Source organism: Polypterus senegalus, chromosome 4, assembly GCF_016835505.1.
Source record: "Polypterus senegalus isolate Bchr_013 chromosome 4, ASM1683550v1, whole genome shotgun sequence".
Lineage (NCBI taxonomy): Eukaryota > Metazoa > Chordata > Cladistia > Polypteriformes > Polypteridae > Polypterus > Polypterus senegalus.
Genome location: NC_053157.1, coordinates 110,824,117 through 110,839,500, shown reverse-complemented (window position 1 = coordinate 110,839,500; position 15,384 = coordinate 110,824,117). Strand labels below are relative to the sequence as shown.

Sequence of the window (15,384 nt, the reverse complement as noted above, 5' to 3'; positions counted from 1 at the left end):
GTTCAGAATCTATTAAGATGGCTAACAGAATGTTTGGTTATGTAGCACGATGTGTAGGGTACAAGTTCATGGAGGTTATGCTCAAGGTGTATAATGCACTGCCGAGGCCTCATATGGAGTAGTGTGTGCAGTTTTGGCCTCCATGTTACAAAAAGGACATAGCAATGCTAGAAAAAGTCCACAGAAGAGCGACTAGGTTGATTCTAGAACTACAAGGGATGAATTATGAGGAAAGAATAAACGAGATAACCTTTTCAATTTAAGTAAAAGAAGATTAAGAGAAGACATGATTGAAGTGTTTAAAATTATGAAGGGAATCAGTACAGTGGATCAAGACTGTTATTTTAAAATCAGTTCATCAAGAACACAGGGACACATTTGGAAACTTGTTAAGGGTAAATTTCACACAATTGTGAGCAAATTTTTCTTTACACAGAGAACCATATACACATGGAACAATCTACCAAGTAGTATGGTAGACAGTAGGACTTTAGGGAATTTCAAAACTAGACTTACTTTAAAAGAATTAAGTGTGTAGGAATGGTGAACATTGTTGGGCTGAATGGCCTGTTCTTGTCTAGATTGTGCTAATGTTCTAAAATGATTATAGGTTCAATTAATGAGCTACCACACCTTACTATAAAAATAATGAATTGAAAGTCTAAGCATTTAAGTGTAGAACGTGTATCAATACATATTCTAATATTAAAAACAATTCTACTAAATTAAAGAATACTTACCAGAAGAAACATCCCCATCTAACAAGTTATCATCTTCTGAAGTGTGGAAATCCATAATGCCTCCTGCCCCATCTAAAAGCTCCTCATCACTGCTGGCGCTAGTTATGCTGTTGTAACTGTTTCTGTAATAACCTCTATGGAACAACTGCTCTGACTCCATTTAGCAACTTGTTAACCTAAAACAAGGAAATACATTGTTCAGTTTCAGGTTTATTGTCATTCCAGCCATATCTAAACTACAGTGGGACAAAATTGCATTACTCAAAATCAGAGAATGTGCAGAAATGGAAAAAACACAAAAATGTAAACAAAGACAGTGCACAATTCAAAGTCCAACCAATGCTTATGTAAAATATTCAACTACTACAACTAAAAATAAATTATGTGCATAAAAACTGGCTTGTCATGTGCATGTTAGATTGTTTAGCAGTCTTGTTTCCTGTACAAATAAACTATTGCATATTCTTGCTATTCGTTTTGTGGAGCGATATCTCCTACCAGGTGGCATGAAATCAAACAGTTCATGAGAGGGTGTTGTGGTGTGAAATTTTGCCTTTAAGTTGATAAATATTTCATATGTCTTTATTTGTAACTTGTAAGCAATGTAATATTAGTATTTTATTAGTTTAGGAGAATTCAAGTTTACCCTCAAGGACAAAGTCATGATAGTGAATTTTATAACTGGGCTGGGGGAAGTGCCTCAGACAAGTTTGGCAAGTGATTCTCTGCAGGGCTCTCTCAGTCAACCTCCACAGGAAAGCCAGACTGCCTAGCTGGCAAACTTCAGCTCAAGAAATGGTTTAGGGGGCAGGTGTGAAGGTGTTCTTTATCCCATTGGTCTGAAGTATGGCTGTTTTGAAGTGGCTTGTATCAAAAGCTTTAAGTACCATTGGCTCTAGGGGTTGGACAGAAAACCTATAAATATGCTTGCTTTTCATCTATTTCCAAACTGATGAAAGACCATCTCACTCACCGTGAACTGAAAAGGACAACACAATGAAGAGCACGGCAAGACAGCCATATTAAGACAGCCATGCGGCATGTTCTGAAGAACGCTGATCACAAATAATGCCTTAACTAGAGATATTTTAAGTAACTAACAAGTCTGCGTGTCGCCTGAAACTACACATCAACATTTTTCAGGTTGTATGGTTGCCAATATTCAAATGCACTCTGCATATTGTTGCTGTTTATGAATATTATCAATAACTAGCAAAATACCCGTGCTTCGCAGCAGAGAAGTGGTGTGTTAAAGAAGCAATGAAAAAGAAAAGGAAACATTTTGAAAATAACGTAACCTGATTGTCAATGTAATTGTTTTGTCACTGTTGTGAGTGATGAGTGTTGTTGTCATATATATATATATATATATATATATATATATATATATATATATATATATATATATATATATATATACATACATACATACATACACACACACATATATAAACATATATATACATATACATACATATCTACATATATACACACACAGCTATTTCGTATCAGTGCAATACGCTGTTTGTTAAAACGGTTGACTCCGCTCTTACGTGCAATAACAAATCAAATCATTCAGTTGTCTTTGCTCATATGTCATTTTAGAGCTGGACGCCTGGCATCTTTTTGGCCACAAGTTCGTTTATGTTTGGTGTGAGGTTCTGTGTTGTGGAGATTCTCAGGATGGATTGCAGGTGCTCATCAGTGAGGCGACTCCTGTGTGCTGTTTTGTTAGTCTTTATCACTGAGAAGAGCTTCTCACACAGATATGTGCTACCAAACATGCACAAGGTTCGAGCCGCATGTAGACGGACTTTTTTTGTTCTTCAAAGTCACCAAAGCGCTGTGCAAACTCAGTGCGCAATAACTCTAGCTTCGCAATAACTTGCAGCATCATAAGGTAGACTTGATTAACGCGGTAAGTGTTCGGCAAGGCAGCTGAAGCGCTGCATTATGGGATCTGTAGTTTATTGTGTTACCAGCGCTTCATATACCCGGCCATTAATAACAATAATACAGTATATAAAATGATCTCGTGGGCGGATATAATTACACTGGCTGGATGTGGCCCTGCCCTTGAGTTTGACACATATGGACTAAATAGAACTTGAAAAGATATATTTTTTCAAATGTGATCGCGCAATTCAGATAGAGTTGAGCGCACTACAGCCTGCATGCCTCAATGAGTCATCCTCCCCTCGCTCTTACTTTTTACCGCTCATCTAATGAATACACTGAGTATGGCTTTACCAAAACAATAATTGATGGCTAATAAAGTATCCATTATTCGAGTATGTAGATCGGGATATATATATATACATATATATATACCAGCGTATCGCAGCGAGAAGTAGTGTGTTAAAAAGCTAGAAAAGAAAAGGGAACATTTTAAAAATAACGTAACATGACTGTCAATATACAGTATTTGTTTTGTGAGTGTTACTGAGTGTTGCTGTCATCAAGGATTTGATTATCATTATTTCTTTCAATCAGGTTCGTATTTGTAGGATGTGTTGTGTTGAAGTTACATTCCGTGTTTGTCAATCGTTGTAAAGATGACAGGTTTCATTCATTGATTCGTTTCTTACTGCATCAATAAACAGCTCGTCTTCTTCTTTATCTGAGACCTGACACACTGCATGCACGGGTTTTTTACACTGTCTTCCTTTAGCGGGACATTGACTTTTTCCAACGTGTGCTTGTTTCCGCAGTAGCTGGATTTATGAATATGCTTAGTATCAGACGCTTCATATTTTTGCTGCCTTTTCAATTGTGTAATTCGGTTTTTGTTCAGCGCTCTTTGGAACTGTTGCTTTTCATCTGTGCACTGCGTCAGTTCACGTGAGCCACTCGGTGTACATGCATCGAAGTTTCCCAGCTGTGCTGGTGCCATCTCGTGCTATGTCCATGGCTGTATTTAATGTTACCTTAGTCCTGGCACTTAAAACTTTCTCTCGCAGTTTTGCTGAGTTTGTGTCAAACACCACCCTGACCATCTCATCTTCCTCTCCATAAACACAGTCCTTCACCCGTGAATATTTACCCGTGGCAGTTTGCTATTGGATTGCCGCTGACGGACGGCCTTATATGGGCAGGCACTAAATTACAAACGCCAGCGCAGCCTGTCTATGAACTTAATTTAAAGTGTAGGTTTACATCGTGCTTTGTTTCCGAAGTAGCAGAACTCATGAATATGGTTGTATATGTCACTCGCTTGCTTCTTATTGTTTTGCTGCCTTCTCAATTATATAATGCATGTTTTCTTCAGCGCTTTTTTGAGGTCTTCCTGGTTTTCTATGTAGTGCGTGATTACGTGGGAGGCGTGATGATGTCACACGAAACTCCGCCCCCCCATGGCGTTGAAGCTCATCTCCATTACAGTAAATGGAGAAAAACTGCTTCCAGTTATGACCATTACGCGTAGAATTTCGATATATAACCTGCCCAACGTTTGTTAGGAAGCTGTAAGGAATGAACCTGCCAAATTTCAGCCTTCCACCCACACGGGAAGTTGGAGAATTAGTGATGAGTCAGTGAGTGAGTGAGTCAGTGAGTGAGTGAGGGCTTTGCCTTTTATTAGTATAGATACACTATTTAAAGTTTTAATTTGTAGCATTGCCACATAAAAAAGTATATATTTTTTTTTCTTTTTTCTATATAAAATCCCGTTGTCATTTAAAAAATACGGAAGATAACATAGGCGGGTTGAATAGAGAGGACCTTTTGGGAGGTACAGGGCCGTTGTTTACAATTTCCAAGAGTGCCATGGAAACAGACGCACTATTTAAATGGAGGCAGGAAGAGGAGAAAGAAAAGACAGCCCGAGTTTTATGGCGAAGGAGGAAAGGACATGACCATTCCAAGTCCAGGAGAAAGATTTGTTTTCGGGGAGCACCACAAGTCAACTGCAGTCTGGGGTGGCCACCTCGAAGATTCCGGATACACGGAGGATACCAGGAAAAGGATTGAAAACAGTGTGAGCGGTAAATCTTTTATTCTGGGACTGGCATGTCTGACGAACTGAACTATGGAGAAATAGTAAAACGAGAAAAACACTAAATTAAAAGGACGGAGGGAAAAGTTCTTGGAAATATAATTTCATGCTTTGTGCTCATAGTATATATTGGAAGTGGGGGTGTTGTAAAAGTGTATTAATTATAGTTTTTTGTTTTTGCATTTTTTTTCCTCTGTGTGGGTTTGTTAATATCGTTTTTATTATTATAAATCACCTTTCGGCGCTGTGGGAAGGGGTTAAAGGCAGTTTGAGGTTGTCCTGCAATCTTCAGTTAAATTGAGTAAAGTGTAGCGGAAAAAATCATTACAAACTTAGCTCCTGCTTGTCTTTTACTACACCTAATTGCCTGAGGTTATAACAACAACAATATTTATTTATATAACACATTTTCATACAAATGATGTAGCTCAAAGTGCTTTACATAATGAAGAAAGAAAAAATAAATAAGAAAATAGAATTAGGGAACACTAATTAACAGAGTAAAAGTAAGGTCTGATGACCAGAGAAGACAGAAAAAACAAAAAAACTCCCAGATGGCTGGAGAAAAAAATATAATCTGCAGGGGTTCCTAGGCCACAAGACCGCCATGCCCCCTCTAGGCAATATAGATGTAGAACGGAAGGTGGGGAGAAGTTATATGGTACAATACCTTCTAAACAGTGGCAAGTCTGTGAGATCTGAGGCATTCTGACAAAGGCTACATATTAATAATACAAATGGGGAAAGTACAGTAATATATCACTCTACCAAGACAAAACAGAGGAACCTCAGGAAAGAGACCCCGATAACCCTCTCCGACTTCACCGAATACTGTAGAATCTTCATGTTAGACACACTTTAGTTTCCAAACCAGAATGTAATGCAGCTCATCTGGACACTCTCAATAGTGTCCAGGGTAGAGGATGGGAAAACAGATTTTAACTTGATTCAACCTCCTAAGGAATTACATATGCTGAGCTTTCTTGACCTGGGGCCTCATGTATAAACGGTGCGTATGCACAGAAATGTTGCGTAAAAACTTTTCCACGTTCAAATCACGATGTATAAAACCTACACTTGGCGTAAAGCCATGCACTTTTCCACGGTACCTCATACCTTGTTGTACGCAAATTCTCCGCTCGGTTTTGCAGACTGGCAGCACCCAGCGTCAAAGCAGTGCTACTGTTCCTGTGTGGTTACACCTTATTTTCCTGACGCGGCTTTATAAATACACTAATAAACAATATGCGGTTAGTTTCAGTGTAACGCATCTGATTATAATTAACTTGTAACAATAGAATGGTCCAGGGAACAGCCATAGTATTCCAAATACCATAACTGCTTTAGTATTGTTACTCTAACTGCACATTCTTCTTCTTTCAGCTCCTCCCGTTAGGAGTTGCCAAACCGGATCATCTTTTTCCATATTACTCTCACTGTACCACTCGGAGTATTTATATCACTGTATCTGAGTGTGAATCACAGCAGCAGCTGATCGGAAAGAGAATTATCGGTATACAGCTTCAAGGACACGCTGTCTCAGCCACTGCAAAACGTTTACAATTACCCCACTGTAAACTTGCACTATAGTTATATCGCACAACCTGAGCCACTTTATAAAGCACGTATTTACATATGATGACGATATCATTTTTAAGATGAAATGCAGCAAAATATGTTTATTAAATTATACAGATAAAACTTTAACTTCATTTAAATAATCTCGTGAAGGATAGAATAATTATACACGTACTAGTACGAAGGTATTTCAATGTTCCTTAAATGTTTTGAAGAATCGGCACTAAACTTACAGATGGCTTAACTTCTATTACAGAGCTGATTGTGTGGCGATCGGTTACTTGGGGAAAGAAAAGCAAGGACCGCAGAGGCGGCTACGCCAATATATACTGAATATTAAACAGAAAGAGAAAATAACAACACAGCTAAAAACGCAGCAAAAAATTTCGGCAAAAGTTAAATGCTTGTGTCATGAGCACAATGCAGCTATGCATTGTCTGCAAGGGACGTGGCCATCCACCATGCATAAGCTACCTTACTGACATTGGCGGGCGAAGGAGCCACCGATTCTTCCTCTGCCCAGTGCCACCACAAGCCTAGAGCCGCCCCCGAGTACTGCTGCAATAAATTATTTCATCGAAGTGAAACCCATGTTTAATATTGTGCTTTAACTCCTATCATCATAAAAATTATATCACGTATACATCTCAGTATTTTAGTTATTCAGAGAGCTGTAATATCACGAATGTAATGGATTCTGTGTCCAGTTGGAGGAAGAGACCCGGTTTAAGAAGCAAGTAGTGATTTACACATATAGAGCACATAGAAGATCAAATACAAAACAAAGCATTTAACATGCTACTTTATTTACGATGTAATTTGAGAAACTGGTTAATTAAATGATTTTAAGATGAAGTTTATGATGTTTTACTTTAATGACAAAATAAACTATGTGATTAAAGTGGAAATGACGAGATTGAAGTTGACATTTCGTGCCTTTTCCCCACTGTGTGCCTTTTTTCTCTGTACCCTAATAAGCTTTCATATGACACTCATACAGTGTGCTACAACTCGCCTTTTCACGGTGACTTTGATATGTGACTTCTTTTTTATTTCCGGCACTGTGCGATTTTGTGAACGTGAGCTTTCAAGTTTCTCCAACACGCTATGTCACTCGATCAGTTCCTTATGTTGATTATACCACGGTTTATTTGAACAAATAGTATGTTTTCCTTTGCCTCCACTTGGTATTCGCTGAAATTCTTATATTTTCCCCCTTGCTTTTCCCATTGTCTTTTCACAGAAGGCTGAGCTTAAGGGTGATTTATATTCATTTGCATATTCAAAGAGGCGTAATTCTGGGAGGAGTTGGGGCGTTACATAAAGCGTGCACGGCGTTACTTTTCACGCTGATCGGGATTTATGTAGCGGAAGAACGTGGAAGTTGGAGTACGCACAGATTCCTGCATCTGGATTTTTCTGTGCGTAAGCACATGCTTTTGTGCTTACGCCATGTTATAGTGAGAGTTCTACGCATGGCGTTATACATGAGGCCCCTGGTGTGTATTAGTTACTACATAATTAGTTACTATATGCATTTTTGAAAAGTGTAACTAGCATTATACTTAAAATAACCAAAATTATATTCAAAATGAGCACAATTTCCCTTGTGAAATGTTATCTTTGTGCTATTTATAATTACAGGGTTTACATGTGACATTATCACATTCAGTTTTTATTTACATTTTACACAGGATCACAACTTTTTTTGATAAGGGGGATTATATTAAACAATCTACCAAAACAGGAGAGCATTAGGGAGTGACATAATATCCATGGGTGTTTCCTGCCTTGCAACCAATGCTGCTGGGAAAAGTTGTAGCCACTCACAACTTGTATTGTATTAAGCAGACTTGAAGTTCTTTTATGCTACAATATATTACATATTACAAAAATGTATACTGTATGAAAGGATTACAACACAGTTTGAAAAGACCTTTTTTTCACAAAAAAGTTTACTTGAATTGAATTTCCCATGCAACCGAATCCATGCAACCTAAAAAAAAAAGCATCTCTCTCTATTATAAAAAAAAATCCTGTGGAATGACTGACTAGTAGACGATACGTGATATTCACGTTAAGATCACGAAAGACAAATAAAAGAACCATGAGACGAAATAGAATGGGCAAAAAAAAAACAATAGTGTAAAGGGAAGCAGCACACACAGATACAGGTGTCTCAGTGCACATCATTCAATGCACAAAATGTAGATTTACACAATAATGGAACATACACTATGAGAATCTGTGGACCCGCAACAGTTAAAGCAACGACAAGTTTAATTTCAAAGAAAACACAATTCGGTCAGGTGTATATTTATGATGACGGAGAAGCGATCACAACGTGAGTAGCAGAGACAAAAAGTAGGAAAAAGGACAGCGGCTGTAAAGGATTTAAAAAGATTCAAGGGCAGCATGACAGCAGCACTCCCCAGTGATCCCCCTAAACCACCAACACCCACCGCACGCGATCAGCATTATACGTCCTGCAAGAAAGAATTTAACCACGCCCGGGGCCATAAATAAAGGGACAAGTATTATTTTTAGAACATCACGCGAGACCAGGCAGTGAGCCATCATTTAAAACAAGTCCACAGACTTCTAACCCTAGCAGTTGTTGGATTGCATCTGTCAGACAAGCATCATGTACTCCCAGCTCTTAAAACAACGACAAGAGACATGCAAAACATGCAGCGCGCCAGCAGCCGGAAGACAGCAGATGATGCGACGGCATATCCTTAGCGTGCGTTCAACCGCCCCTCCCCTTTACAACACGAGCAGCGTTATACGTCTGGCGAGGAAGAGATGTAACCACGCACGGGGCCGAAAATAAAGGACAAGTATTGTTTTTACAGAAATTTTTAAAGTAAAATTGCATATAACAATTATATGTAACAACAAGCAAAATACCCGCGCTTCGCAGCGTCAAAGTAATGCCTTAATTGTTTTATTAAGAAGAAATTGAAATCTTTTTAAACAGGGGGAAAATATACCAATAATTATTTGTTAAGGATCTGTTTGTATACCACATTGTGAGTTCGGCCCTCCGGTTGTAATATGACCAAGCTGTGCGCTGAGCTTACTCTTAAGCATGCAACATACAGTTGGCCATGTGAACAGTAATCTTGTTTCAAATCTCACAGCTTGGAATGCTGCTGTCATAATCGGTTTGAGTTTCATGGTTTCTTTCAATTACGACAGTATTTGTAGAACTTGTGTTGAAAAGACATTCGGCATCTGTGAAGCGCTGCAAGTATACAACCAGCTTCATCGAAACTTCACATCCAGCTTTTGAGAGTTTAAACATTCATAAACATCAAAGTGTCCACTACTGAAATTGTCACCTGTGAATCTAAGATGTTGAAGACGCATTGGCGGTTGTCCAAAGGTGTAAAATATTTGGCCATTTCGGTAGACTTGAAAACGAAAACCGAACAATTCAGCGGCAGCCATCAACTTACATGCAGATGTATAGTGCTCCTGTGTAGCATAATTATCTCCTGTACCGTCATCAGTCTACACCTTGAACCTGTCCCAGTCATTCAATACATAAGACACAATGTTCCTCCGAATATCAAGAGTGAGCCTGATATGGCCGTGCAATATGTAACAAAGAGAATGGAAAAGGTAGGTGCCATCTCCAGGCATGGAAACCACTCGGTAAGTGACAGTTCTTTGATTGGATGGTGATTACCTCGATAGACATATTAATTCGGGTACGGTTGGAATGATAAAGGAAATGGGTACCTAAACAATGTAAAGTAAGTCTAAAATACCTACACAATAACTATAATCATAATAAATGAACAATAAAACAGCGGAGAAGCCATGGATTAAATAAAGAGTTTGTAGTTATCAGCAGGGAGACGTGAATCCCGTGGCAAAGCAAGGAAGGGAAAGTAGAGACTGGAGCGACGGAAGGCCTTATATAGGCAGGCAGCGAACAACGTGGGAGGCATTGGGATGGCGGACCCAACACCGCCTCACACGGTGACCGAGCTGCAGGCTATGGACATATATATGTACGTAAGTAGGATTCAGTTAGCGTTGGGAACCCGCGTATCAAATTTCTTGAAGATGGGCCCATAAGTAACAAAGACTGTTGAAAAGTTCAATATGGCGGCCGACAGTGGCATCATACCACCGAAATAAGTACCAAATTTCAGCCTTCTACCTACACGGAAAGTTGGAGAATTAGTGACGTTAGAAAGATCAATATGGCAGCCGACAGTGGCATCATACCACCGAAATAAGTAATTATATTGGTTTTGGTTAGCGCAGGGAAGCCACCGACCAAATTTCGTGAAGATGGGGCCATAAATAAGAAATTTCAACATGGAGGACGTTGTTGACCGTTACACGTAGAATTTCGAAATGAAACCTGCTTAACTTTTGTAAGTAAGCTGTAAGGAATGAGCCTGCCAAATTTCAGCCTTCTACCAACACGGGAAGATGGAGAATTAGTGACGTTTGGAAAATTCAATATGGCGGCCGACAGTGGCGTCATACCACCGAAATAAGTACTTACATCGGTTTTGGTTAGCGCAGGTAAGCCACCGACCAACTTTCGTGAAGATGGGGTCAGCCTTCTACCTACACGGGAAGTTGGAAAATTAGTGACGTTGGAAAGTTCAATAATGCGCCCGACAGTGGTGGCATTCCATCGAAATAAGTACGTACATCGGTTTCGGTTAGCGCAGGGAAGCCGCCTACCAAATTTTGTGAAGATGGGGCCATAAATAAGAAAGTTCAACATGGAGGACGTTGTCAACCGTTATCGACTGTTACGACTGTTACGTGTAGAATTTCGTAATGAAACCTGCTTAACTTTTGTAAGTAAGCTGTAAGGAATAAGCCTGCCAAATTTCAGCCTTCTACCTACACGGGAAGTTGGAGAATTAGTGATGAGTCAGTCAGTCAGTGAGGGCTTTGCGTGTGTGTGTGTATATATATATATATATATATATATATATATATATATATATATATATATATATATATATATATATATATATATATATATATATATATATATATACACATATATATACACATATATATATATATATACACATATATATACACACACATATATATATATACACATACATATATATATATATTGTGAACGCTGGCCCCGGCACAGACAGACGGATACCATATTTTTTCCACACACTATTTATTTATATACACTATATACAAGTCTTTTGCTCACGTGCACCCCCAGTGCCTTCTCGCACCAATTCCCCAAAGTCCAGGCCCACAGTCCTTTGTGTCTTCCTGGCCGCCTCCAGTCCTTCCTTCCGCTCAGTCCACTTCCTCCCGACTTCCACACATGACTGGAGGGAGGCAGCCCCTTAAATAATGCCGCGGATGAGCCCCAGGTGTTTCCGGCCTCTTCTCTTTAGCCACGCCCCAGCGTGGCGGAAGTGTCGGCTGCTTTCCTGGTGGCTCTCCGGGCGCCACACAAAGTCTTCCCCGGCACTTCCGCCACACCAGGAAGAACTCACTGACTCACTCACTCACTGACTCATCACTAATTCTCCAACTTCCCGTGTGGGTGGAAGGCTGAAATTTGGCAGGTTCATTCCTTACAGCTTCCTTACAAAAGTTGGGCAGGTTTTATATCGAAATTCTACGCGTAATGGTCATAACTGGAAGCAGTTTTATCCATTTACTGTAATGGAGATGAGCTTCAACGCCGTGGGGCGGATTTTCGTGTGACATCATCACGCCTCCCACGTAATCACGCAGTACATAGAAAACCAGGAAGACCTCAAAAAGCGCTCAAGAAAACATGCATTATATAATTGAGAAGGCAGCGAAACAATAAGAAGCGAGTTCTGCTACTTCAGAAACAAAGCACGATGTAAACCTACACTTTAAATTAAGTTCATAGACAGGCTGCCGCTGGCGTTTGTAATTTAGTGCCTGCCCATAGAAGGCCGTCCGTCAGCGGCAATCCAATAGCAAACTGCCACGGGTAAATATTCACGGGTGAAGGACTGTGCTTATGGAGAGGAAGATGAGATGGTCAGGGTGGTGTTTGACACAAACTCAGCGAAACTGCGAGAGAAAGTTTTAAGTGCCAGGACTAAGGTAACATTAAATAAAGCTATGGACATAGCGAGATGGCACCAGCACACCTGGGAACCTTCGATGCAATTACACCGAGTGGCTCACGTGAACTGACGCAGTGCACAGATAAAAAGCAATAGTTCCAAAGAGCGCTGAACAAAAACCGAATTACACAGTTGAAAAGGCAGCAAAAAATATGAAGCGTCTGATAAGCAAATTCATAAATGCAGCTATCGTGGAAACAAAGCAAACGGTGGAAAAAGTCAATGTCCCGCTAAAGGAAGACAGTGTAAAAAACCCGTGCATGCAGTGTGTCAGGTCTCAGATAAAGAAGAAGACGAGCTGTTTATTGATGCAGTAAGAAACGAATCGATGAATGAAACCTGTCATCTTTACAACGATTGACAAACACGGAATGTAACTTGAACACAACACATCGTACAAATACGACCCTGAGTGAAACAAATAATGATAATCAAATCATTGATGACAGCAACATTCAATAACACTCACAAAACAATTACTGTATATTGACAATCATGTTACGTTATTTTTAAAATGTTCCCTTTTCTTTTTCATAACTTCTACTTCTCCACTGCGATACACGGGTATATATTTAAATGTATATATATACCCCTATCTACAGTACATACTCACATAGACAAGCCACATGCTGTGGCTCAATTGTAGAGTCTTCTCCTCTAATGCCGACATTCGAGGTTCGATTCCCGAGAGGGATGCACTGAGTATGTACGCGCTACTGATTCATTTTACCTTAGCATCTCCTTGGTTTGGGACGTATGAAAAATATTAGGTTAACGAGAATCATGTTACGTTATTTTTAAAATGTTTCCCTTTATTAGCACAAGCACAGCTGAGAAGCTTGATGCATGTACTCCATAACGCGTTAAAAATAACGCATTTAATCACACTTTCAATTCCAAGCAAACGGGAACTTTTGTCAATGCATGATTTCCTGGTACATCCATTACACTGATGCACACATCACAGCTACAAAAATGTTAGAGTCGGAATAAAGCTCGCTCCTACGACTGATCATTTCGACTTCCAGCCGAAGCCTTGATAAAAGCATGGTTTTGTGCACACTGAAAAGCAAGCAAAATTAGATGCATTACAGAAAGCGGACTTTGTGGCTCTTACTGGGGATCATTGGACTTCCATGACCGTTAGTAATTCTAATTACATCTAATTACAAAATGTTCACTGATCACACTGTTTTAGCCTAATGTACAAAATAATTTTGGCTAAGGTTACTCAGAGTTTAAAGAGTAAGCTGGTCAAATTACCTTTTATGTTTCTGACTTATTTTTTTAAGAAGAAAAACTACACTTTATGGTGAAATTTTGGTTATTATTATTTAAAGACAATACTATTCTGAAAATGTACTTAAAGTACTTAAACTACCACTTTATTTTTAAGTCTGCCCAATTTTAACCAGGGATGATATTTTTGTTTCTGGTTTGAATTCAAATGCAGTTTAAAAGCTTTTTTCAGAAATTAAAACAGCTTCAGTTTACAATATTCATGTCCATGTCTATTATTTGATTCTGTAAGCCCACTAAAACCGCTTTTAAATAAATAAAAAAAAACATTTGCGATTTGGGGCAAATTTACGTGTGCGATTACAAACGATTAATCAAGATTAATTCTTACACAGCCTCTAATTAATACACACATACACATGGTATATATACATATACATATACATATACACATATACATATACACATATATATATATATATATACACACATATACATACATATATACATATATATATATATATATATATATATACACATATACATATACATATATACACATATACATATACATATATATATACATATATATATATACATATACATATATACATATACATCTATATGTTAAAGAAAAGGGAACATTTTAAAAATAACGTAACATGATTGTCAATGTAATTGTTTTGTGACTGTTATGAGTGTTGCTGTCATCAAGGATTTGATTATCATTATTTCACCATCTTCCTTTAGCTGGACATTGACTTTTTCCACCGTGTGCTTTGTTTCCGCAGTAGCTGCACTTATGAATATGCTTGTATGAGTCACTTTTGCTGCCTTCTCCATTGTGTAATGCTTTTTTGTTCAGCGCTCTTTGGAGCTCTTGCTTTTTGTCACAGTTCAAAGTCAGTTCATGTGAGCCACTCGGACTACATGCATCGAAGTTTCTGAGCTGTGCTATCTTGTGTGATGTCCACGGCTTTATTTAATGTTAGCTAAGACCTGGCACTTAAAAGTTTCTCTCGCAGTTTCGCTGAGTTTGTGCCAAACACCACCCTGACCATCTCATCTTCGTTTCCATAAGCACAGCCCTAAACTCGCGAATATTTAGCGGTAGAGTTCCTATTGGATTGCCGCTGATGGACGGCCTTATATGGGCAGGCACTCAATTAGGTGGGAGGCGTGATGACGAGAGACGCAACTCCGCCTCACACGCCGTCGGAGCTCCAGGCTATGGCCAGTATATATGTACATAAGTAGGTTCTAGTTATGACTGTTACAAGCAGAATTTTGAAATGAAACCTGCCTAACTTTTGTAAGTAGGCTGTAAGGAATGAGCCTGCCAAATTTCAGCCTTCTACCTACATGGGAAGTTGGAGAATTAGTGATGAGTGCGTCAGTCAGTCAGTGAGGGCTTTGCCTTTTATTAGTATAGATAGATAGATTGATAGATAAGATAGATTAGATAATCGAAAAGAAAATCGATTCCATCGAGATACATAGCCCTGGGGACAAGTAAGAAAACAGCCCTGGACATGACCCCCCCACACTTCACACACATCACACATACACCTAAACCAGTATTTCTGAGCAACTTTTGGGTTGCAGGTGGCTATACCTGCGTAGCAAGCACATGAGACTTGTTCACGGTATAATCCATCCTCGTTACCTCCCCACATCGCCACGACCGATTCTAAATGCACTCACTGCAACA

General features: G+C 39.1%; 1 protein-coding gene across 4 annotated transcripts in view; it reads right to left on the bottom strand.

The window, feature by feature from the left end:
• Nucleotides 1–15,384, bottom strand: part of LOC120527578 (H(+)/Cl(-) exchange transporter 3) — a 197,754-nt gene that overhangs the window by 167,968 nt on the left and 14,402 nt on the right. For 3 of the 4 annotated variants that reach the window (XM_039751150.1, XM_039751149.1, XM_039751152.1), the window contains exon 2: nt 741–916. In XM_039751150.1, the coding sequence (XP_039607084.1) occupies nt 741–900 (160 nt within the window). In that variant the 5' untranslated portion in view covers nt 901–916. Of the gene's footprint in view, nt 1–740; nt 917–15,384 lie in introns of those variants that run through there. The other variant, XM_039751153.1, reaches the window with a different exon arrangement.